General features: G+C 42.8%; 1 protein-coding gene across 1 annotated transcript; it reads right to left on the bottom strand.

Annotated features, from left to right (window-relative positions):
- Window positions 1-1,652: 1,652 nt before the first annotated feature.
- Window positions 1,653-24,829, bottom strand: LOC306781685 (aromatic-L-amino-acid decarboxylase-like). Its single transcript, XM_079274661.1, has 14 exons — window positions 24,743-24,829; window positions 20,252-20,459; window positions 19,259-19,372; window positions 19,054-19,173; window positions 17,359-17,493; window positions 16,462-16,605; window positions 15,821-15,887; window positions 15,281-15,375; window positions 13,826-13,893; window positions 6,736-6,812; window positions 4,882-4,901; window positions 4,661-4,759; window positions 2,275-2,376; window positions 1,653-1,864 (listed from the first exon to the last, which is right to left on the bottom strand). Exons 2-14 carry the CDS (start codon window positions 20,450-20,452, stop codon window positions 1,667-1,669), a joined length of 1,440 nt encoding a protein of 479 aa, XP_079130787.1. The 5' UTR covers window positions 20,453-20,459; window positions 24,743-24,829; the 3' UTR covers window positions 1,653-1,666.
- Between the last annotated feature and the right edge of the window lie 1,631 nt (window positions 24,830-26,460).

Raw genomic sequence — 26,460 nt, 5'->3', positions numbered from 1 at the left:
AACTAAATAAATTATGCCAGTCTGCAATTATTCTTGTACCATAAATTTGCCTGCAGAATGATCTTAATTTATTTTGATGAAAGTGAATGAGCAGGCCAATACCGTTGACAGTAATCAGCGGCTGAAAGAATTAATCTAACACTGAATCCTCATCTGTATTTATAGAACGCACACGCCTTTGTCGTCAGGGATTAGGATGCTCAGAGAAGGCACAGCATGTTGATTGGTTGGGTGTGTGCGTCTATTCCTGTCATCATTAATTGCGTACACTGCAGGGGAGGGACAGCAGGACGACATCAGACTGGATCTTCACTACTCTTTCAGTAACGTACTGGGAACATAACTACTGACTGCATCAGCCGTTTGTGGTGATGTCTAACATGTTACAGTCTCTGTTCGAGCCATTGTTGCGTTGAGAGGTCGCAACAGTTGTGTCCAGATAGGGCAATTTCATACTATCAGTGGTTTTCAAACTTTTAAGACCATAGCACACCCTCTCAATCTTTTGTCGTGACCCTAATATATTGTAAATCTTTAATGAGGATTTAAAAAGAGAGATCCAAGCACTATGCAGACTACAGTAGACTTTATTAAGATAAACCCTTACCATTGCATGCAACTCACAGCCAAGCCAACGAGAAAACACCTTGATCAGCAACAGCAACATACTTTGACACAATGTTAAATCAGTCTTACATCTTGAGGCTTAAAGTTAAACTTACTGTAGATGATGAGAGACTGATGTAGGGGGTGTGAAGGTCCTAGATTCCTTGTACACACAATGCTGTAATGGAATGATCTTATAGCAACCACATCTATGTTAGTGTGCAGTCAAAGAATAGCAAACATATGAACCACTTACACAACTTAGATTTTAAACTCTATTCTTTTAAACTTCTATTCAATCATTTATTTCTGTCTGAACACAGAAACATAACTATAGGGTGATTATGTTAAGACTGTGAAAGAGCGATTGTCTTGTACAGTTTTGGGAAACTTCAGTGCATAAAACACTAAATGAATGTATAGGAATTCTGTATCCAAAATATGATAGGTCCTTGCCTGCCATTATATATGAAACAACTAATTTAGCTTATGAAGTCATATATAAAGACATATAAGACATATAAAAGGTGTTTCTGTATGAGCACCCACCCAGAGACAATTACAGACACCCATTGACTCATAACTTAATTTACACACACAATGTGCAACAAATTCACCACAAACCAACCCATGTTTTTTTTCCTCAGAAGACACAGAAGCGGCATAGACAGAAAAGACAGGTCCATTGATTGCATCACAATGAGGACAATAGCATAATCATTAAAAAGTGAGAGATAAGAGCAAAGTCAATGGAGGGAGAAGTTGCAGATAGAAAATGTAATATCTGGAACCTGCATTATTTCCTTTCATACACATTTGTGTTTTTATTGATACGTTTTGTAAAAGGTTATTTCCACATGCATTAACTGAACAACGTAATGACCACTGCTTACATAGCATGGCTGCAGACGGAAAGATACCTTACTGCTAAGGGAGCTGTGAATTCATTGTTCATTCCCTTTATGACATTTTACATCTGCAACATGAAACTCAGAATTCGTGTCCTCACATTGGTCCTACTTTTGGAATTAGGGTGGACAGCCCCTTTCCAGCCTTTTGGTCAATGATTATCTTGCAAAAGCTCAGAGGACAGCTGTACGATGTGCCGCCATGCATGTTGGATGTGACATGAGTCAGTGCTGCGTGAGCAGAGGGCGAGGCGGATGACAAAGAGGCCAGAGAGCTGGCAAGGCACCAGATGGATCTCTCTGCTGTTGGTGATCCTTTTTAGCAAGAGCTGGTTCAACTCATTGGAGCCCTGAGAGGAGACGAGGAGGAAAAAGAACTCACATTGTTTACGATAGCCAGGATTTTTATCTTTCCTCGACACTTGGGTTACTAGGTTACACTATTGGTCATGTTGCATTTCATAGTGTTTCCTAACTGGAAGTTCTATATATAGAATTTTCTATTATCTCATATATCACAGTGCATGCAAAAATATATGTAAGCCTCTCTCGTCGCTTTATAACTCACCTGTAATTGAGTTTCATGTGTGTAAGAAAGACTGCGCCAGTACAATAGATAAATAACGTGTTTGTCATCTTATGACACACCATATTCAACATTATTAAAATCAACTGTAGACCTGAGCTTTCCTCTGCCAATGTAAACTAAAATTCAACAAAAAACATCACGTCGCAGTTCTTTAATGTTGGATGTTGTTACCTTGAGCCTGAAGCAAACCAGTCCCATGACAACCTCGGCACAGATGTCGAACCTCTTGTCTGCTCGCACAAGACTCTCAAATTCTTTGGCCAGGAGCACGTGCTGCAAAGACAAGACAGAGATAATGTACTCTGACTCATGAGCTGTTTGTAAAATGTACTGTGTTTCTAGATGAAAGTACAATCGCAATTGCTCTTAATGTCCACATGTTTTAATGAAGTCTGCAGAGACCTGACAATGTCGAATGTTCATTCAAGTTAAAGAAACTGCTTTGTAAATTTAACAAGCAAGTGAAAGGGCGAGGGGTTATTAATTCAATTGTTGGTGTAATAGGTTGTATACAGCATAACAGAGCATGTGCTGTAACTGGTGCCTGGCCTTCTGCAAGAAAACAATTAGCAAGTAATTCTACTAAAGGCTAAAATGTCGATGATTCGCACTGGGTGGCAGTGCTGTATCATTACGCTATACACCATAGAGATCAGATGACGTTTTCAACTGATTCAGTCTGTAACTCTCTGGAGTGTATCCCCTGACGATAAACTAAATGTAACCATCTGTAACTGTTGACAACAGAACACATCTGATTAATAGAGCAAGTTGAGGTATAGTACACATCCTGGTAGAAAGCACTGCCGAGAATGCTCAGTTCAAAATCAGGACTCTGCAACCTTGAAATAGTCTGGATCAAAATCTGTTCCCTGGAAATGTAATTTTCAAATGACAATGTGCGATCAAACAAACTCCTACGAACACATTTATCCACTTATGATCAAGTAGCCCACCTGGACATTGAATGCATAGTGAAACACTAAACATGCATCACTACATCTGATCACAATCATATGGACCAACTTCAACTCCACGTTTCCTGCCTCTCTAATGAGATCGAACACTGGCCTAAAAGACCAGCTGGTTGACCACCAACTTGTTTCCTAATTCCCAGCCGGTAATTCATCATCACTCAGAGGTGTTTACAAGCCAATATACTATAATGACCTCATTGGCTGTTTGGATAATTACCGTATTCTAGGTATTTAACATTCAAAGCCTTTATCATTAAAATGCTACAGTTACCATCTCATGGGAGGATAATTCATTAGAGTTCATAAAGGAAAAAAAGCAACTTAAATTGGTTTTCCTGGAAAAGACTAAACTCACAATCGGTACATCAGACAGGCTGTATTTCCATTTGAACATTACATTTAGCAGAGGCTTTTATCCAAAGCGACTTACAATTCAGTATCTATCGATACAGCGTAGGCACAGCTACGGGAGCAATTTTGGGGTTACGCTTTTTGCTCAAGGACACATTGACATGTGACTCGTGGAGTCGGGGATCGAACCGCCGATCCTCTAATTGAAGGACGGCCCTGCTCTCCACTTAGCCACGGTCAACCAACATATTGTCTGACTCTACAAGATAAAAAAGGACCAAAAACACAGCTCAAACTGTTCCATCTGTAGAGGACGGATGTACAGTATAGTAGTGTGTCACGGGTTATGGCTGCAGGGATCACTGCTGCTTCTGCCGCTTCATTGAAAATGGAGAGTAAACACAAAACAGGCTTATTTGATTGACAGAGCATGAGGGGGAGAGACAGACGCATGCAGGGGTGAAGCATGGGTGGGGAGGATGGGCATTGGAGGAGAAATGTAGGAAAATGTTGCTGACAGGATATGCTGATGGAGGGCAGTGGACTGACTTCAGTGCTAAGAAGGATGAGGTGGGGCGTGGAAGGGAGAACGGAGATGGCATTTACCATAAAGACCAGGCGTATGTGATCGTCAGAAGTGTTTTCTATTTTTTTGGGAGTGATTGAGAAGGAATGAGACCCTACGAGGTAGAAGGGTAAAACCCAGATTGCGTACCACTGTCAGCACTCGTACATTTTATGAATCAACACTACCTATAAGCTGAATTTACTGAAATGTATTAGAGAGACACGACTCAAAAGTTAACCAGAAATTCAAAAGGGCTAGTGTGTAGCATTTTAGGGATCTATTAAAAGAAATGGAATATAATATTCATAAGTATGTTTTCATTGGTGTGTAATCACCAGAAAGAATCTTTTTTTCTATTAGCCTAGAATGAGCCCTTCATATCTACATAGGGAGCGGGTCCTCTTCGCTTGCCACTGCCTGACTTCCGTTACTTTTAAATTTGTGTTATTATTACTCGGATGGCTTCAGAGCAAGGCAAACGGCGTTACCATGCTTTTGCACTCAGCAGCTCATGTTACCACAGTCTTTGGGAGGGGAGTGATGAGCAGAGGGGCAGTCAGTTGGTTGCAATCGGCAACCACACCGCTAGACGCCACCAAATCATACACACTGTCCCATTAAGGGCACAGACACATGGTGGATCATTCAGTTGGTCTCTTACCTTTCGTATATGAGCCTGCAGGCCATGGAGCCCATACATACGGAAGACAAACCACATCTTTAGTGAGCGAAATCTTCTTCCAAGTGGAATCTGCCAATGCTTCAGGACAGAGGAAGAGAGTAGGAGAGTGGTTATAGCTTTAACCTCTGCAAATTTGACGTGATGGGATTATTTGATTACTAGCAAATTGTAGAAACATAATTAACATTGATTCATCTTACCCGATAGTCTGTGATCAGCCCTGTTGAAGGAAGAAACAGTTCAGGAATCAGTAAAAAATGTCACATCACAAAGTAATCTTGAACATTGTGAATGGTGCATTTTCAATCTATTCCAGGGTCGGTCTCGTCATTAGATTATCATACAAAAAAAGAGCAATTTCCCTTTTTCTCCTGAAACAACAAAAGAGGAAACAACAACTTGCACCGATGAAGCTGAATCAACAAAGCTCTGAAATTGAGCATTATCAGCTTCATAACATTATCCATTGTAAAGCTATTTTGTATTTACTGTCCAGGTGTTGCTGTCATTACGCCCACCCCCTATACAGTATGTCACTGATCACAGCACTGTCAGTCCACACAGACCACTGGCTACAGATATTTCATCTGTACAGAATGGGGCCTGTGTTAGCTGCTGCTAATACCCACTAATTAGATTGAATAGTCCAGATTGTGTGAGCAAAAGGCTTTTGTAAGGTGCCTCAGAGTGGTGGGAGGTAGCTGTTTGTCGTTCTCTCTGTCTGCTTATCTGTCAGACAAATTATAGTGCAGCTCTGAGCCCAGCTGCAGGCTAGGAGCATATACACCAGCACACACCATTGTAGCAGATGTCGATACATATAGACACAGAATCAAATTCTTTTTTTTTTTTTAAAGTCAAGTGTGATTCATCCTCATTTTGAAGATTGATCTTGATGATGATTTTCATGATGTTAATGATGTGTCAGTTCATAATCTGTCCTAGCTGCCCCATCTGTTTTGCGTATGTGCAAGAACGTCCACTAAGTCTGCCTTGCAGGTAGACCCGTATATGGGAATATGAAAAATAAGAATAATGGGTGTTGTTGTTGTTATTATTATTACACTGGAGGACAGCGGATACCCCCTGCATACCTCCCACCCACCCACTGGTTCCCCAACACTCAACCTCTATCCCAAGGCCCCTAAAGAGCCTCCAGCACCCCACTGTGCTCTGCTCCTCATCCAGAGAACCAGAGGGAGATCAGTGGGGTTCGCTCCGTTCTTGTGGAGCGGCTCTTGAAAGAACTCCAGCGAGCTCACAGCACAGTCTGTGAGATTGACTGGCCGGCTGGCTAGCTATCGACCCCCGCAGAAGTTAGCTCCCCAAAAATGTTAGGGCAACCGTAGTTCGGACCAGGTAGTCTTCTTTGGGAATACGGGGGTCGCTACTTCTAGTTTGAAGCACCGGTCAGCATCATAGTATAGGCTAACGTTAGCGTTCAGCAGCCAATCAGAAGCAGAGTAGGGGTTGGGTACTAAGATGCACAGAACGGATCAGCAGGGACAGATCGGACGGTGACAGGGTGTAATAATCACATGAAGTCACAAATACAGTAAATTAGCTTAACGACAGGTAGAAAATTACAGAACTGGCTCACAGAAGCCAACATTGAATAGTTAACACACACACACACTTTTTTCACAAATCCCAAACCTTGTTGACAGAATGCATTCCCTAAAACTAAGTCTAAACACAAAGAAATCCTCCCTCTCAAGCTCTAAAACTCACATAAATCCTCACAAACATAGAAGTAGAGCGCTCTCACACACACCTGTCGAGTTGTCACACATTCATCTTCATGCCTGTGTTCATCTGGTTTAAGCTACACGACACTGTATTTTAAGAGCATGGTGCCCCGCTTCAGTAGTTATTGTTGAATCGGATGTGTGTGAATTTTGGCTCAAATGGGCACACTAACCACCTTCCTCACAATATGAACAGTAAACAAGGTCACAACTGTTCATTTTTGTCACTATGTTATGCAGTAGACCCCAGATTCATCCAACCTGATCTGTGATCATGGATTCAAACACTTTAAGTGAAATGACTACCTGACTCCTGGTGTTCATGTTTCAGGTAGAGTGGTTCCATCTTGAAGGCTCCAATGATGTCCTCTCTCTTCTTCACCCTGTTGATTAGATTAGATTCAACTGTAATCTGAGTACAAATACTGAGACAACGAAATGCTGTCTCAGTAAACCATTCAAAAATACAAATACAATATTTAAGACTTTAACTCTTTCTATGAAAATGGTGTTTTGATGATTATGTATGGGCAGGAATATGTGTCATAGAAACTGAATTCCTATAAACTTGAAACTGAATGCAATTTAATTCAGTTGCCCGCAAACTATTTGATCCTCACTGAAAATCCAACTCTATATAATTCCACATTCAGTTCTTAAAATTGAAATTCAGTTTAATGAGACAAACATCCACTCGCCATACCAGTGCTGGGTCGAACCTGTCTAACAGCAGCAACAGACTTTTAAAGTTTGCTCATATTGTTACGTATGGTTCTATATCCTGCTGTGAATGTTTGTGCATGCGTGGGTGTGTGTGTGCGTGTGTGTGTATTCTGTGTCTTTTGAGTTCTAGGTGCAGCTCCCTGACGAGTGATTGAGGGCACCTGGATGAGGATGTGGGTTACCTATGTAAGCGCCTCCTAGCTCCGCCCTCGCTCTCTCTCTCTCATCTGCATGGCACCAGACCCTGGTCTTCAGTTTGATTTGCACATTACAGTTTATTTGTGTCCTGTAATAAACTGCCACCTGTGGTTTTTGAATCGAACTTGGTGTTGTGTCCCTCCTTGTGTTGCGACTTCCGAGCCGGTCGTAACATAATGGGGGCTCGTCCGAAGCTCAGTTAGCCTTCGGTAGTTCTTTACGCCTCGACTTGGTAGGTTCAGGCTGATGTCACCACTTAAGGTAAAATTTTTATTTTTTCCTCTGAGCTTACCTGGTTAAGAAAGCCTGCGGGTGTTTGAGAGACCAGCACCACTTTATTGTTTTTGGTGCGGTAACCCTGGGGTGGCCCCTGGCGTGTCCGAGAAAGCTGACGAAGACTAGTTGAGGTTCAGCCAGATAGAACTACATTTTCTTAGGTAGAGAGGAAACCAGGTGAGTTCAAGAATAGGTCAGTTTGAAATATTCATTCCTCAGGATAGTATGTGGTGGCATTTGCTGGCCTTTGTTCTTCACACATGCTGTACGCTGTGTGAGTAAGAGTGGAGAAATATTATTGTGCACACTAGTTTTGGTTAAATGCTAGGCTGTAGTTTTGTTCTTCTTTGAACCCTGATTCGTCTGGCTGGCTTAGTAAGCCACTGCTCATGCTTTTCTATTATCTGTGTGAGCTTCGTGTTCAGGTAGTCTCTTGCTTCTTGCAGGGACTACATTTTGTGGAACCTACTTTCTTCTCAGTGGAGGTAGAAAAGTTTGGAATTTCAGTGTATCGTAGGGGTAAGAGTATTAACACTATTTTTATACTGTGTGGCCTGAAATAGTTAACTAGCTGCTCTTGTATAGACAGCCTAGTGATTGGTGCATTTCAATTACACTCTGATTTTGTGTAGGTAAGCTGTGCTGTTTGGTAGCACTATTTCTGTGTGGTAGTGTTACTTTGTGTTGGTGGTTTGACTTACTTAGGAGGAGGCCATTGTTGGTTGTGCTACCTTGTAGAGATTTGTTCCTCAAAGTTGTTTTTGTGATCTCACAATGAATTCTGATTTTCAAGAGATCAGTGAAGGTCCTACAATAGAGCAGCTGGCTCAATGTACCAAAGCCCAGATCATGTCTATTGCAGAGCAGTACCATCTTGAAATTGCTCAAACGTCCCTTAAAAAAGGTCAGCTTAGAGCTAAGGTAGTCACTGCACTCATTGAACAGGGAGTGTTTCCCCGTGAATCTAGTCAGCTTGATGAGCAGCAGGGCTTTCATGTGTCTGCAGGTTCAACTGTTGGGAAGATTGAACAAGTAATCTTGAAGTCTCAAGATGCTCAATCTGTATGTTTGCAAGAATTGGAATGGCAATTCAGAATAAATGGCAGAACATTCTTAGTTTAGTAGTTTAGGTGTAAAGTTTTTTTTCTACACAAACTCTTTACAAGGCCTCCCATTGGATGCAACACAATTTGGTTCAAAAGTACAGATAACAAGGGCTGTTGTATTAAAGTTGCATTGTAATTCTAAAAAAAAAAAAAAGTCAGAAGGTACTAAGCCTGTAGGGCTAATAGTTTCAGTACCACAGCAGTTACCCTGTGTAGTTGGTCCTTGTCAGACCAATAAAAAACAGTGTGACTCCTTTCCACCATTCCGTATGGAGGGTTAAATAGCAATTTCTGATTCTGAGAAGCTCGTCCCAATTTGCATCCTTAGGGATACAGGAGCCTCGGCCCTTGTTTTTGGCAGGAGTTTTGCCTCTCTGAGAAGACCTCCACTGGTAGCAGTGCTTCAGTCAAAGGATGTGGGATGCGGTGGCTTAAAGCTCCATTGCATGTTGTTTATTTGCAATCTGAGTTGGTTACAGGCCTTGTCGTGGTGGTGATTCGTCCCCAGCTTCCCTTAGGGGGAGTAGACCTGCTTTTGGGTCATGATTTGGCTGGAGGGAAGGTGTTCCCTGCTCCCATTGTAGTGGATAGACCAACAGGCTCCGTAGTTGACAATTACCAGAGTGCTGATCTGTCATCTCGGTTGCCTAAAGTCCTTCCTGCTTGCATTGTAACTCGTGCCCAGTCAAGAAAGTATGACGATGTGGTGAATTTATCTGAAGTGGCTCCACCTGTTGACAGTCTAGAGCAGCGGTTCCCAAACTTTTTAGGCCGCGCACCCCCTTCTACATCCCGACCGGGTTCGCGCACCCCCCCCCCTTAATAAAAAAAAAAAAAAAGAAGCAACAGAGCCTTTTAAGCCTTTATAGCCGCATAAGAATCGGACCAATGAGAGAACAGTTTGATCGCGCGTGGCATTTGTTTACAAGATTTAGTCCGCTGTTAAATGTTGCAGGCGAACAAAGGAGCAACTGCAACAAAGCAAACGAACTGAAGGTGTGAAAACGCCCTGAAACACTGCAACAAAGTTTCAATAACTTTCAGTTACACAAGGCGTCACTTTTAAAGAGCAATACGGATGGCGAGCGCACAGGCTCAGAGGCAGATTATCACATTTAATTTACAATTAATGACCGACTAATGCAGCCAGGATGTCTTCGGACAAAGCATCGATGCGGCGCGACACAGTGTTGTTGGACACCGGGATCATGTCCAACTTTTTTGCTTCTTTCTCCCCAATCATACATTCCACCATCTCTCTGGCAGCTGGCAAGCTCACGTCTTCGGCGATTGTGTGCGGTAGCCCCTTTCTCGCTATTCTGTAACCAGATATGAAGCCCGTAGTGCGTCATTTATAGACCCAACACATGAATGAGACTCCAGTTGTTTTTGGCTGTTTTGTAACTCCTCCAATTTCGATATAAAGAATGTAAGGGGCTTTTGACTTGCACTGGCATGCTTGGTGTTCAGGTGGCGACGTAAATAAGAGCTTCAGACTGTTAGCCAGAACCTCACTGCACACCACGCACTGTGGCTTTGGGGAATCTGCGTTGCCAATCCAAGTGAAGCCCAGACACAGATACTTTTCATCATATTTCCTCTTTTTTTCCCAGTCTGATGCTCACTCTCGTTTCCTCTTTTTTCACCTTGACTCCGCGATGGGCCGATGTGCTCCCGATTTGTCTGTGCTATCCCTTCCTCCTTTTCGGTCTCCTCCGTCTCATCTTCCTCTGACTCTGGCTCGATTTCTTCTCCCGGTCTCTCCCCAACGCACCTCTCCGTTCCCCTCGCCTCCGATTCCTCTCTCTCTCTCTGTCCCTCTCCTCTTTTACGACTGATAGCTTCAGATGTCCCACCTGACAGTTTTTAAATTAAAATTACATTTTTTTTTATATTTAATATTATTACACCATCAGACCGCCATTACACTTTTCCTCTCGCGCACCCCCCTAGAGGCAGCTCGCGCACCCCACTTTGGGAATCCCTGGTCTAGAGCACATGTGTCAAACTCAAGGCCCGCGGGCCGATTCGGCCCGCCACGTCATTTTATGTGGCCCGCGAATCCTCCAGCAAAAAAAATAAATAATAATTGAAAAAAAGATATATATATATTTTTTTTGGAAAAATAATTAAAAGTTAGACTTGAAAATAAAAGTATCCCCAATGTCGAAATTATGAGATAGAAAGTTGAAATTATAAAATAGCATGTCTGTGTACCGACATTAAAACTATCACAACAGGTGGACAGGAGAGGCAACAGCCCGTAAAGCGGTTTTCCAACGATTGAAAAAGATCGACAAATAATCCCAAAATGTCCACGAAGAGAAAAATTGATGCAGAGGGAAGAAAATGTAATGAAAGATGGGAAAGTGAATACATGTTTGTGCTTAAAGGAGAGAAACGGGTCTGTCTTCTGTGTTATGAGGCGTGTCGGTGATGAAGGATACAATTCACGACGTCGGCATTTTGACACCAAACACGGAGCTAAATTTAGCCTCCAAGAAAAACATCAAACTGTCCAAGAATTAAAAGGCAGACTGCAATCACAGCAGAATATATTTACACAGCTACAGCCCAGTGCATGCTAAAGGTATGTGAGCAGAGCTCCGACCAGATACAGACTTTTACAAATGTCAGTTTGTGAAGAAACACCATCGCAGCAACTAGCAGCAATCTAACAACACAGCTAGCTAAGAGACGAGCAGGTACTTGTGTTTTTAATGAACTGTTGATGAAAGCACAGACAACACGGATACATCATCTATCCATGTTTATCAGACCTGACTCTCAGTGAGCAGCTCTTGGATGTAGCTGCCATGCACAGGACGACGACAGGGAGGAACATTAGTGATGCAGAGAGGTGACACAAACAGCGTTGAATAAAGTTAATGTAATAACTTGTGTTTGATATTTGTCTTTATTTTCTTTAATAGTTTGATCTTTGATAGAGTAATGTGGGTTTCTTAACCCTCAATTAAAATGATTTATGTTATAATAACAGAAATGTGTTTAAATATCATTTTACATTGATATAACTGCATGTACAATATTTGTACACTTGAATAAACAATAATCAAATGCAGAGAGAGTTATTTAACAATATGTTAGGGAGAAGTTAGTTTTACAGTTACAACCGGCCCTTTGAGGGCGACCGTGATGCTGATGTAGCCCAGACTGAAAATGAGTTTGACACCCCTGGTCTACAGGCTGATCCTGATCCTTCTGTAACTTCTGAGTTGCCTCTAGATAAGCTGTCCACTAATGCTGTTGGAAATGAGTCTACTGAAGTTACCTGTCCTGTCACTGTGCCGGCTGGGCCTGACGCACAGTTGAAGGTTGGCAAGGAACAGCTGATAGCAGCCCAGAAGGCTGACCCTCCTTTGGCCAAGTGTATGGCAGCAGTGTTGCCTAAGGATGAGTGCTACTACTCATGCCACTTTTACTGGGAGGTTGGTATCCTCATGCGTAAGAGGGTTTCTTCTGTTGATGACAGTGAGTGGAGTACTACTGGTTGTTTCTGGTTCCCACAATGGTGACATTGTAAGGTTGATTGAGCAGCGTGCTTGTCGTGTCAGCCCATGGGAAGAGTCCAGATGCAGCCGGAGGTTCAATACTTAAAACAGCATGGTTTTGGATGACGCACTTATGGCTGTCATCTTAAGGAAGGGAGTCTTACGTATGGTTCTATGCAGTGGTGTATAGTAACGAAGTAGAAATACTTCGTTACTGTACTTAAGTAGTTTTTTGGGGTATCTGTACTTTACTACTTATATTTCTGTTGACTTTTACTTTTACTTCACTACATTTTGCAAAGAAAACCGATAATTTTACTCTGATAGATTTCCCCTGAAACCTTCGTTACTCGCTACAAAATCAAATCTATCTTTAGGAACAAAATGAATCATGAGAGCAGCGTCGGGGACTGTGGTGGAACATGTAAATAAAATATACATTCATTCAATGTTAAACACGCGGATATATGAGTTCTAGTACACGAAGGTCAAAAACGCCAGGTGGGGCACTCTCGCACTCGCCTGAAGAAAGTGGAAAATACTAGAACTCTGAAGGATAGCCTTTGCCCCAGTTAAATGTCACATAGTCTTACAGAGAACTAGTCTCAACTGCCTGCTCCATCTTAGAGATAGAAAGAGGCGCCCTTGCATATCTAGCGCCTAGCTTATCTAGTTGGCCGAACATAACAATATGCTGTTGCATCAACATTTCACACACACTGACGTTCCAGAGAAGGCGGATCCCGGACGTGAGCCAGTGTGGGCGGAGATGCCCAGAGCTCCATCAGGTCATCTGAACGCTAAAAACAGATCCACCTCCTACTTTGCTTTGACCAATAGGCTCCAAAAGGAGGACCTAATATATAAACGCATGCGCACTCTGTCTAAGCGCCTTTTTAGCTTTTCATTCGCTCCTACAGAGTGAACTTTCTAGGTCCGTGTACGTTTAACTGCTGGACATAATACTTCTGTCACAAATAAACCTTATTGCTTGAATTGAGCTAAACGCCTCGACGTAAGTCTGTTCACCTGAGTTTTCTCCTCAACATGAGTTTTATTCTCAACAAACACAGACTGCAAGCAAGCAGGTTTGGTGAATCAGTGGTCCTAGCAGCAAGTTAAATCATTGGTTCATCACGTTAATGCACAATTGCAAACAAGTGCTCTCAAAGCCGCGGTGTTTTGATTCCCAGTGATGCCCAGGATGCTACATGCTATAAGCTAGCGGGCGACTACCTGAGTAGAATTCCACTCTACGATGACATTTATATATATGTATATATACATATATATATGTATATATACATATATATATGTATATATATATGTATATATATATATATATATATAGATATGTAGATATATATATGTGTATATATATCTACATATATATATACACATATATATATCTATATATATATATATATATATAGATATATATATATATATCTATATATATATATATATATAGATATATATATATATTTATTTATATTGGAGCTTGACAGAGTTTGCCTATATGGCACTGAATCTTAAACAACCACTTCTGTCTCGCACAGCATATTGACATGCATAACTTACCACATTGTAGAGCAGTCAAAGTTGATTAAAAGCCATTTGTGTGCGTTGAAGTTGAAAGAGTCTGCAAACTTTAAAAGAAACAATAATTCATTGTCTAGAATGGAAGGTATTATCTAACGAAAAATGAACACAAAACATCAGTGGCTTTCAGTGAAGTCTGCATATGCTGCCACATATTTTTAGCAAGATCAAAGAAGTTGCGCAGAGGATAATGAAATGGAATAATTGGTCACACGAGTTCTAATATTTTCTGATGTTACATCAGCACAACTTGAGAAATGTATTTTGGCCAAAACACACCCAATAATACATCTTAATTTACCATTACTGATGCAGAGACAACCTTTTCACCAACAGCATTATCTGGAATAAAGCAGGCATGATTTATTTGAAATGCAAAAGAGGGACATCCAGCCAACAGCTCACAGAGCACACGGAAAATAACCCTTTCCTGGCAGGATTTATTCAAAGGGAGACAAACCTTTCCTAATCTGTTCTCATCCGTTTGTTGGCTATCTCGTGTAATATCCTTTTTTTCTACCTCCACAAATGCAATCACACAGCGTAGAGAGACAATGTGAGACAGACTCCTGGCTGACAGTTGCCAAGCTGACTGATTTAAAGGGGGCTGGTTGCCTGCTCGCCCATCACCCATATCCTAGCAACCAACCCTTCAGCAGGGCTGCACTGTCGTCCTAAAAGACTGGGTTCCTTCTTTTGACCCGTTAATGTGCCTGGATTATACACTATAGCTACAGTAAATGGATTACACTAACTGTATCTGCATGTGGTTTAAATACGTTTGTGAATTTAGCAATCCACTCTCCACTTCCTTCAAGAGTGACCCTGAATGTCAAATTCACATTGCATTAAAAGATACTACAAATTGTAAAATTGCAAGATTATGAGAGCAAAATATGCAACCGTTCATATCCAATACCTGACTTTAGATGAAACAAAAGTTGGTCCTTCTGTTTTCTCTGTCTCCCCACCAACATGGTGTGTCTAATAAACAGTGGGATATATATATAAAGGTCCAACGCTGCCTCAGGAAATTACTCTGTTCTTATCTCTGCGTCTCTGCACAGCTCGGGGAGCAACAGCTGCCTCGGCAGCCTCAAAAGGCAGATTGATGCTCCTGCGCTAATGGCAATTGTTCGGCTAGTACTCGCTCATGCATGCTTCCTCCTTGACATTAACGTTATGCCATTTTTCCTTTCATAGATGCTATGAGAGATATTTCACAACCAATTTAACAGAAATCGGTTGTCTTGTCAATCAGCAGCATCATGTATCCATGCAGGTGGAAGCACACTTTTTGACTGCGCTTAAACCACATTAAAACCGCCCTACACATATCGGGATGATCAAGGTTAAAATCCAACTATGTCAAAACTCTGTTGTGTTGGTGTTTATGCACTGTACGAACATGAAGGCTTGCATGTTTTTACACACCTCAATGCCATTCAGCAAAGGCCGAAATTCAGGACAGATGAATGCACTCCCTGCATATGCTGCATCAATGTGCATCCACATATTTTCCTCATTACCTGGAACAGACACAAGCAGAGAGGCTATTAACATCCATACAATAATTACTTCTGTCAATCGAACTATATTCATAGATGTCTGCAAACGCACAGTCGTAACACGTCAATCTATTCATTTAAGTTATCTACTTTTAGCTTGGTCATATTGAGGATCATTAATTCTGAGGCAACTTAATAGACTACTGAATATTTGGAAAGCTGACTGAATACTTTATTTTTTTGTACGTTTGTTGCTCAATCACACACCCTCAAGCAGTATATTTGGTTGCAGGACATCCTTACATACACTCTGACACCCTCTTGATTTGGTTTTCCCTTCCAAGCATCCTGGCCTTTCTCAAATCAAAGTGTGTGTTGTAAAGCTAATGCAGCCAATAGAGCTTGACATTCCTTTTCCTGTTGTAAAACAAAAATCAAGCGTGTGCTGATGCTAAAGTTGACTTACATATGGGCCCCAGCTCGGTAATGTGATCAAAAGCACAGGATGACGTGGTGCCAAGGGTCGCACAGAACTGAAAGACACCAACATTCAAATCATTAACACCCTAATGTGAATTTGTATCCCTGCCATTTTCTATTTTCAATGTCACAAGAATGAAAGATTGGATCTTAACATGTTTGTCATTGCAGCTACTGTGATATATTGCTTTACAAGCACAGACATGATGTGTTTATTCAAACGTATAGATCCTAATGTCACTTTCGATAAACACAAATAATTCAAATGTGCTGGACCATTGCAGCCTGCCGAATATTGTTCACTGATAGTGATCTGTGGGTCCAGCTGAGACAGGGATTATTGACCTTAACCAGATAGACATACATTAGGTTCAATACAAACAATGTTATCCTTCAGCAGAAGCCTCGGGGTGTGCACAGCAGCATCACACGCATTGTATCATTGTATTAGAGTGAGCTGTTGTGTAAGTGGTTGTAATATTTCCATGTGTACCAAAAGAATCCAATGACTGACGAATGTAACTCAATATGAAAATGAATGATAAGTAATGTTGGAGATGGAGTTGCTTTTTGTGTCCGTCTTTGTGATAGTTGGCTAGATGGATGCGGATTGTTGTCTTGTCTTACGTAGAAAGGGATGAGTCCAGCCGCTTTGTCCTCCTCCAGCATCTTCTTGAGCATGCCCCCTCCGGCTGCATAGGCGTTATCTGTGGGAACCTTCCTCATCATTGTTCCTCCAATCAGAGAAGCACGCTCCACTGAGGAATGAGCCTGAGGAAAGATATGAAACATTTGTAAAAAATGCAACGCAAGCAGGTTGTTTGATCACAGGGGTGAATCGCCTCCTGCTTTTAGTTCGAAGATAAACCTGAACAGTTTATTTCTTATTCATGGATAATGAATGATCTTATATGGTGACATTTTTTCAACAGATAAGCCTGCACCTAATCAACATCAGAGCTTCAATGATATATCCCTGATCATCTTCAATAGATTACTAAGCAGAAAGGAATACACACATAAGACATGTGCACCCGGTGATTCGATTTGAATGGTGTTCTTCAGTAGAAACACAACAAACTGCTCTCCCTATAAAGGTCTGTGTGGCCCTCGGGCGACTTCCTAACCCAATCACAGAATCAGCACGGTATTAAACCCGACCAGAGCTAGCTCCAGCCTGGCTGACTCTCTGTCTCACTAAATCACTGAAAAACTATGTTCCTGAAGTAACCTTTAATGATCTTAGTTCACATGGACAACTGAGAATATTTACAGAAGTCAACATATTTGCAGAGTCTGTAAAGTGAAACTTATATAAACCTGGCTGAGGTACCTTGGCAAACAGTAAGGTTTCATGAAAAACTTTGATAAATGCATTTGTAAACAAAATGATTTACAAATAGTAAGTGTTAAAAACCTCTGAGTAAAGTCAGAAACGTGGGTCAAATGATAGGAATCAGAGTAAGCTTAGCGTTTGCATTAACCATGACATAAGCGATATTGGACATATATTTTTGTGCTTACTTGATCAGAGGAGTACGCCACCAGTTTGGACATGATTTCAGCCTCTGATGTTCCAGGGTTGGTGGCCTGAACACGTCTGATTGCTTTACAGCGGGCAGCGAGTAAGGACATCAGGGTTGCCTCACTGGCTGTGCTCTGTTGGATAATTAGAGGGAACTTGTAAAGTACTGCAGCTCCACTGTTGTGACTTTAAACCAAACTTAAATGTTACCTGTATTTACATAATCATACTTTTGGTCTAATTTGACACAACATATGGGTCGTTGCATCTTATTATTGTGCCGTTACACTGGGAGCAGCGGAGCGGATCGAGACATATGGCTGAGAAGGAATGGAAGAAGAAAAGTATTGCAAAGTAACACAATTTATTGTGAAAGAACGCAAAAATAATTGCAAGAGAATGCATATTGCGAGGGAATGCAAAGAAAGTCCTAATAAAAACAAAATCTTGCCTTGACCCTTATGGGGCTTAATATGATTGCCTGTTGGTGAGCACGATGTATAAATATGGGTGTGGTTTCCACATTTTAAACATTCTGACATGACAAAGATCCAAGTAGGATTGAAACGTATTCATTAAAAGAACTTTGTGGCATGGAGTAATATGTAGGGGTCTTCTTTATTGACGCTGTTCTGATAGCCTTGCTCATTTAAGTTCTGTTTCAAATGTAACTAAGCAGACTTTTTACCACAATAAGCCTTGGAAACCTGTTGCAAATGTTCCTATCTGAAAAGAAAAGCTGTGCAATTGCACTTAAGAATAAGAGGTGATGAGCCACTGCTCAAGATGATGCATGCATTAAAACTACAAGTTTGTGTCTTTAACATTTTCATACAGTAGCAACTGTAGAATGATTACACAATATCATATTCTTTTTTTCTGATGTTTTAGTCAACTCGGCAAGCTTTTGTCATTTCTAATTTATTTTAATAACAGGCAAACTGTCTTGTTTGCCTCCTAAGTCTTAATGACTCACACATGGCTATAAAGGGAAATCTAAGGTCACTAGAAGGGTATTTTTGATGTAAGGTTCATGATAATAGTCTTGCAACGTGCTGTCACAACACTCATTAGCCCGGCTGCAGCGAGAACAGCCCCATTCGTTGCCATAGTGAGCCGGTAAGCTGCACTTAAAAAGGAGAGTGGCAAGACAAAACAAAAACACAATGAGCCAGATGATTGCGCACACACACACCCGCCCTCACACTCAGGTGGTCACAATAAAAGAGGCATGAAAAGATCTGTCATCAGAGTGCACTCTCATGCTCCAACATCCCATAAACACGCATACACCTATATATAGATAGCCTCCTCTGCTGCTGCGTTTCAGTCAATGGAACACTAAACTAATGCTTGGCCCTTTGCCACACGAAACAATCCCAGCACCGCCATCTCTGTCTGCCTGTGGATGACATATTGAAAAGGCAATTTCCTGCCAATTTTCAGCCGGTGTGAACCGGTGAGAGGAAAAGACGACAACTCAATAGTACACAAATTGCTGATGAATGTGTTTTCAGGGGGCAATCAGTTGTGAGTCATGGTTCCTGAAAGCCTATAAAATGTGAGCCTTTCACTTAACACATGTTAAAAGAAACCACAGAAGAGTACAAATGTTGGCAGGGTTGGTTTTACTCCTTTGACTGCCAGAGAACATTAGTGCAGGGTGGCATAAAAATCACACAAAAGAAACGTACCTGGATGACACCTCCTCCGTGGCCATCAGTCCCGGCTATAAAATGCTCAGGCAGCTTCAGCATCTTCCCCAGCCAATCTAACATCACCGTCTCCAACTCTGTACAGGCTGGGCTGGCAGCCTGAAAACACATACACATATATAAATATGAGCTACATGTAATAAATACAGTGTCAGATACAGAGACACAGCAAAGTGCTTGTTACCCAGGAGAATGCAACACATCCAATGGCTCCACATAGCATGTCGGCCAGCATGGCAGGGTAAGAGCTAGCAGCTGGAAAGTAGGCAAAGAAGTTTGGACTGTGCCAGTGGGTGACCTGGAAAAAAGATAAAACATGCAAACACTTAATTCATTTGAGAACAAGACCAACTTTAGATCGTAGTCGGGAGCAAGTGGTTGCCATATATTACAGTTTTTGTCATCGTGAACAACGCTCCTCACTCTCGGTAGAGGTGGCTTACCACTGTCTCTCTCTCAAACACACACACTGCGAGCCATGGCACTCGATTCCGCTCGTCTCCGTCCTTGTCTCAGACCGCAGTCCAAAACAATTGTGCGACTATAATGCATTAAGCTGTTAACTCACCAGTGAACCACCATGTTGCCAGAAACACTTGACCTCCTTTGTAATAGTTCCTCGAATTGTTTTAAAGGACATGAGTATATAAAATGTGTTATGCAGCATTGGGGAAAATATCCCTCAGATGAATATGTTTATAGTATGACTGTTCTTACAAAATAACTACTAAAGCATACATTCACAATTCAAAAACTTTAATTTTAACAATCTTAAATGCATCACTAGTCTGATGATTCTATTTCATTTCGTCTAAGCTATGCGATGAAATACACAAAAATCAACTGCTGCTGGGTTAAAAAGCTGCTTGCATCATGGGATTTGGGAACATCTTTGCGTTATGTGAGTGAGTTGAATATATGGACAGAACGCACCAACACTGATGCCACTATTTTTTCTGATAAGAGAAGACACTGAAGCAGCTTGTTGTCGTCAGATTACTTGATTACAGTTCTAAATTTATTGACATGATTCCACAAAAGGAAAGCGATCTTCTCAACACCAGGATCACTTTCCAAATTGAGTGGCTGACTAATCTGAATTACACTGCAGAGAAAACACAAAAGAATCTGTGCAACTACAATGCCAATGTGTGCATCAACAAAAGTGTAACCTCACCCCTGGCATTATGACCCTCTCCACATCTTTGATAATGTCATCATAATTTTCAGGCTCCAGTGGGGCCTCACTGGGGATCAAGGAACGAAGGTACCCCGGTTCCACATCTGGGTAGACCGGACGCTGTTCGATGTTCTCCAGGTAGTCGGCCACATAGTCCACCATCTCCTTCCCTCTGCGCCGAAACTCTGCTGCATCCATGGTACCGCTGGAATACAGCACAGAAGAAATCATTGTTAGGATCTCGGTCTGACCTAGTGTGTGCTCCTCTGTTTTTCCCCCTGTCAGTGTTGTTGGTTGAAGGCCATGTGCTTATGTTTTGTTTTTGTGTCAGCCTATAGTTTCCACCCCCGAGTTCCATCTCCAACCACGCCCCTCTCCCCAGGCTCAGCTGTGGGGAATTCCGGTGATCAGCGCCGACTGACTTAAATACCCCCAGCTGTCCTCCGGCGCGTTGTCAGTCCGTACGGTTACCAGTCTGGTTCTAGTCGCCGTGAGTTTGAGCAGTGTTTTCATGACGAGTGATTTCTAACCTTTCTGGCTGTCTGCAGCACTCCTGCCGCGCAGAGTCGATCCCCGGGAATTCACCTGTGCGCAGAGGCCGATCCGAGTAGTACCACGGAGTTCACCGGTCGGCATCCCTTGTTTTCATCCCGGACGTTTCCAGCCGTGAGTAGGTTGAGTTTCCCTCCCGACTCCGGAGGCTGCATCATTCTTCCTCGGTTGAGTTTCCCTCCCGACTCAGGGAGAACGGACAGGCTTTGGCCACTGGACACGTGCCGTAGTCTGTTTGGATATTGTTGTCTGTTTAAGTCTGCAGCTATATATAAATACAAAATAAAGATCTTGAAGGATTAATCTGCTGTGTCAGCGTGCGTTTGGGTCCATCTACTACACCACCACATAACAGAACGGACTGACCCACGACTCGCGTCTCTCTGGTCACCCTGGCATCCGGCGGACTGTAGACTGGCTCCGCCGCACCTGTTGGTGGCCGTCCCTCGAAGAGGAGACCCGTACGTATGTGCGGGCCTGCACTACGTGCGCCCGGAACAAAGCCTCGCACCGACCCCCCCCATGGGGCTACTACGGCCACTCCCGGTTCCACAACGTCCATGGTCCCACATTGCAGTGGATTTCGTAACGGGTCTCTCCCCGTCAAACGGTAACACCGTCATTCTGACTGTGGTGGACCGGTTCTCAAAGGCGGCCCACTTCATTCCCCTGCCCAAGCTTCCATCGGCCCGTGAGACCGCTGACCTACTAGTCCAACACGTCATTAGGCTTCATGGCATTCCGGCGGACATAGTCTCGGACCGTGGCCCGCAGTTCTCATCCCAGTTATGGAAGGCCTTCTGTCACACCCTCGGCGCCACGGCCAGTCTCTCCTCGGGATTCCATCCGCAAACTAACGGCCAGACGGAGAGGCTGAACCAGGAGCTCGAGGCCATCCTCAGGTGTGTGACCGCCACTAATCCCTCCTCTTGGAGCCATCACCTCCCGTGGGTTGAGTACGCCCACAATTCCCACACGTCCACTGCCACCAGACTGTCCCCTTTTGAGGCCTCCTTGGGCTATCAGCCTCCCCGGTTCCCTAGCCAGGAGGTCGAGGTGGCAGTTCCATCAGTCCAACACAATGCCCGGCGTTGTAGACGGGTGTGGAGAGAGGCTCGGGTGGCTCTGCGCCGCACGGCTGAGCAGAATAAGAGAGTGGCGGATCGGCGTCGTGTCCCAGCTCCGGCATACCGTATTGGAGACTTGGTCTGGCTTTCGACCAGGGAAATCCCCCTACGCACCGAGTCAAGGAAGCTCTCCCCCAGATACATCGGTCCTTTTCCCATCATCTCCATCATCAACCCGGTATCGGTCAAGCTGCAGTTGCCTCGCTCCATGAGGATTCACCCGGTCTTCCATGTCTCCCTCCTCAAGCCTGTTGTCTCCAGTCCCCTAAATCCTCCGCCAGCACCCCCTCCACCCCCCCGTCTCATCGAGGGGGGCCCCGTCTACACGGTCAATCGCCTCCTGGATGTCCGCCGTCGAGGTAGGGGGTTTCAGTACCTGGTGGACTGGGAGGGTTATGGACCTGAGGAGCGGTGCTGGGTGCCACGGTCCAGGATCGTTGATCCGGGGCTCATAAGCGCCTACCACCGACAGCACCCCGGTAAGCCGGGCGGTTCGCCAAGAGGCTCCCGTTGAGGGGGGGGGGGTACTGTTAGGATCTCGGTCTGACCTAGTGTGTGCTCCTCTGTTTTTCCCCCTGTCAGTGTTGTTGGTTGAAGGCCATGTGCTTATGTTTTGTTTTTGTGTCAGCCTATAGTTTCCACCCCCGAGTTCCATCTCCAACCACGCCCCTCTCCCCAGGCTCAGCTGTGGGGAATTCCAGTGATCAGCGCCGACTGACTTAAATACCCCCAGCTGTCCTCCGGCGCGTTGTCAGTCCGTACGGTTACCAGTCTGGTTCTAGTCGCCGTGAGTTTGAGCAGTGTTTTCATGACGAGTGATTTCTAACCTTTCTGGCTGTCTGCAGCACTCCTGCCGCGCAGAGTCGATCCCCGGGAATTCACCTGTGCGCAGAGGCCGATCTGAGTAGTACCACGGAGTTCACCGGTCGGCATCCCTTGTTTTCATCCCGGACCGTTTCCAGCCGTGAGTAGGTTGAGTTTCCCTCCCGACTCCGGAGGCTGCATCATTCTTCCTCGGTTGAGTTTCCCTCCCGACTCAGGGAGAACGGACAGGCTTTGGCCACTGGACACGTGCCGTAGTCTGTTTGGATATTGTTGTCTGTTTAAGTCTGCAGCTATATATAAATACAAAATAAAGATCTTGAAGGATTAATCTGCTGTGTGAGCGTGCGTTTGGGTCCATCTACTACACCACCACATAACAATCATTTCTCAAGAGATGTCAAAGAACGGGTTGGATGTGACTTTTCTTTGAGATTGTAATTAATTTTATCACAGAGTCAAAAGCGTAACCTTTGATCTTACTGGTAGGAATGAGTTGAATAACTAACCACTTCTATGATGACGTCCTGCTTGTTTGATAGTTCAGTTCAGCACGCCATGGTTGGAGGTTTAAATGTAATGTGTACCAAATACACATAACACAGACATTTTCTTGTTCTGTTTCAGCTGTATTTATTACTCCAAAGTATCTTTATTATGATTATTATTTTTTAATTAAAAAAATAAAATAAACATTACACAGAGATTTTCATGTAGTGCTAGTCGTCGAACTAGGTTGTTTGGTGTGAGATATCGGCTGTAGAGATGTCTGCCTTCTCTTGAATGTATTGGTACTATATGGCATTCGGCTTGTGGTGCTCAAAGTGGCAAAAATACACACAAAAACTCAACAGCGATGTCTCCTTTTAGAAATCATGATCCATAGCCCTGTTGTAAGCAGTTTCATGTACCAAAACCGGGCAATTTACACACAATCTAGATGAGGATAACATGTAGTTTTGATTTTGGGGTGAATTGTGCCTTCAATAAGAGCCAAAGGATCATGGGCAAGTTAATTGGGTTAATATCATTCCCAATTATTACTGATTCATAGGTAATTAGGGCTAAGGACATACTGTTTTTGAAAGTTGCAATCAATTTCAATATCAATATCAACGTGTGTGGAAAACCACATATTTGTTGGAACCCCATGAAAACCATACACTATCAACAAGTTCAACGAAAGAACTAAAAGTCTAGTAAAGAGTTGAGAGGTTGCTGTTTTCAAAACAGTTTCATCTAGATACACTATTTAGTGTCTCGTATGATCTAATTCCACTCTTAGGACACATTTTAAATGGCTGGTTACATATTGATCAGTTAGTCACATTAATATGGCTTGCTGTAATTATTTTTAGAAAATAATGATTATTATAATGTTTTCATTTACAGAAAAGCAGCACGGACACGCACAAAGCCTAAGCCATGCTCCTTGACACACTTTGTACAAGCTTGCACAATTTAGATGTATACAAGAACCCTTGACCCTCTTAACAACACATTAAACCAGTCTGATCATAGCTTAGATAAAACAAGTCTATTTGTATAGATTGTAATAAACTCATTCTCGCATAATACAGTCTGCCAAAGGGCAGTTTAATAAACCTGATTAAAAGCCTCATCAAGGTGTCCTTGATCACATCGACCTACAACTTAATAAATAAGGTAAAGACTCAGTACCGTTTTTGAGCCTGTTTGTTATCTGCACACCGGGAACATGCCATGCATTGAATAATAAACCAGTTGTAGTCCTACAACAATCAATCATTAGCAAAAAGCTTTAAACATATCCCTTTACAATAGACTGGCATAACACATGAGCATTGCCCCTTGTTCTGTGCCAGTGCCTTGCCATTCATTCAACAAGTGTTTAACCCTGCATGTCTCTTTCCCTTGTGGAGAAGCAGAGCCCTTATCCTTAGCCTTATCTCAAATAGGATTAGACATGTTTGCATGCATGTGCGTGTGTGTGTGTGTGCATACTTACATTTAAAGTGAGAGCTTCAGATGGTGGATCTTTTCCGCTTGTTTAGCGTCAACAAACGGACAGACAGACAGGCACGTGGTGAGTGTGTTCGTGTGTGTAAGCTGGACAAGAGGCATTTGCTCCTTTTATCTTGTCACGAAACACCCCCACCTCACAAAACCCCACTTGGCCAGCCAATGGGAACGAGACTCCTGGCCAATACAAGAATTGATTGACCCAAGTAGTTTCTGAAGCTGTGCGTCGACACACACACACACACACACGTCACATAAAGGTGTGTTAATCTTACACTTGCCGTATGTGCACACAGATGGCATTCAAATAATTTGGCAACCCGGGGAAAAGATACATGAATAACAATCAAAGAGAAGCATATTATTGGAGCAAAAATTATGCCAGTATTAGTAAATATTGTATATACTGTATTTTGCTGGTTATACTAATTAGAAACACCAATATATACAGTATTTCTGCATTGGCTTTATGAAGTCTGGCTAAATAACACCATAATTAAAATGTCTAACAGTGAAGCCAGATTATTCCAGTCTTTTTTGTAATTTTCAGCTTTCAAAATTTAAAAATCAAGGACTTCGTTACGACCCCTCCCTTCCGGATCTGTGTCCCATTTGCTGTTTCTTTCAGGATGTGTACATCATTGATGTGTACATTGATCGTCAGCAAATGAACCACTGAACCACACCTGAGCATGGTGTGGTTCACGGTTGATGACATGACTGATGTTTTGTTTAGTTTGTGTCAGACATTGCCACACATCCACACACGCCAACTCTACTGATTACTGTGTGGTGGAAAAAATTCCTATACCCTCTTTGCGTGAGTCTTTTAATGCTGAAATACATAATACCAAAAACCAGGTTGTCTTTTAAGTAGTTATTCTCAGCGCAGAGAAGATTCAATCATCACAACGGAATGCGTACAATCTCAGTGAGGAAGAACCCTGAAAAAAGTGAGCAAGCTTTCTTTATACAGAATGAGCAAAGGTGGGGGCCGATCAGGGGCGTCGTTAGGCCTATTTTAGGGGGGCTGAAGCTCCCCTAAAATGTTCTTCAGCCCCCCCAAATAATTTGGCATTATTGGCTTTAAAAAAAAAAAAAAAATGTAACTATTGTTTCTCACATGGACAAGTTATTTATAACTCTAACATGCTACATATGTGTGTGCGTTCAGGTTTGTATGTTTTCTCCCCCTTCAAATTACAATCCAATAGCCTATCATCATACTTATAGCTTATTTTTCTGTTGCTATTGACCATCAGGCCCGTTTGCGCTGGTGTCGGCAACACCTGCACTGTAACGCTGTATATATGTGTGAGTGTGTGTGCTAGTTGAAAAGAAGGAAAAGAAGAAGAAAGCACTCAAAACAAGGCAAATCCTCACCGCAGCAGTAAAGTACAGGCACTGTAACTCAGAAGCCTGACTGGCGAACTCACGTTCGGCACTGGACCTTTAACGAACAAAATACAGTTTGCCGACTTCCCTCACAGTAGTGGATTTAGAGACAACAAAGCTCAGCAGAGTGGAACAACACCATTACAGCAGCAACAAACAAACAAAAAACAAAACAAACAAGGTTACAAAACACACCACGACAGGGGTATTCAATGAAAGGTTAACGAGGTCCAGTTAGCGAGAACTTCCTCATGCAAAGGTCCGGAACATCACAATAATGTCTAACTTGCACTCTGATTTAGTCCCATA

This window comes from Melanostigma gelatinosum (assembly GCF_949748355.1).
Source record: "Melanostigma gelatinosum genome assembly, chromosome: 9".
Classification (NCBI taxonomy): Eukaryota; Metazoa; Chordata; class Actinopteri; order Perciformes; family Zoarcidae; genus Melanostigma; species Melanostigma gelatinosum.
This window is presented reverse-complemented; position numbering and strand designations above follow the sequence as displayed.

Bases quoted from the DNA above. Each gene is read 5' to 3' on its own strand.
- LOC306781685 (XM_079274661.1), bottom strand. From the start codon at position 20,452: ATGGATGCAGCAGAGTTTCGGCGCAGAGGGAAGGAGATGGTGGACTAT. The intron at 16,606-17,358 runs GTAAGCACAAAA...ATCTTTCCTCAG, and splicing joins TGGCGTACTCCTCTGATCAA to GCTCATTCCTCAGTGGAGCG. The intron at 15,376-15,820 runs GTAAGTCAACTT...TGTCTGTTCCAG, and splicing joins TACCGAGCTGGGGCCCATAT to GTAATGAGGAAAATATGTGG.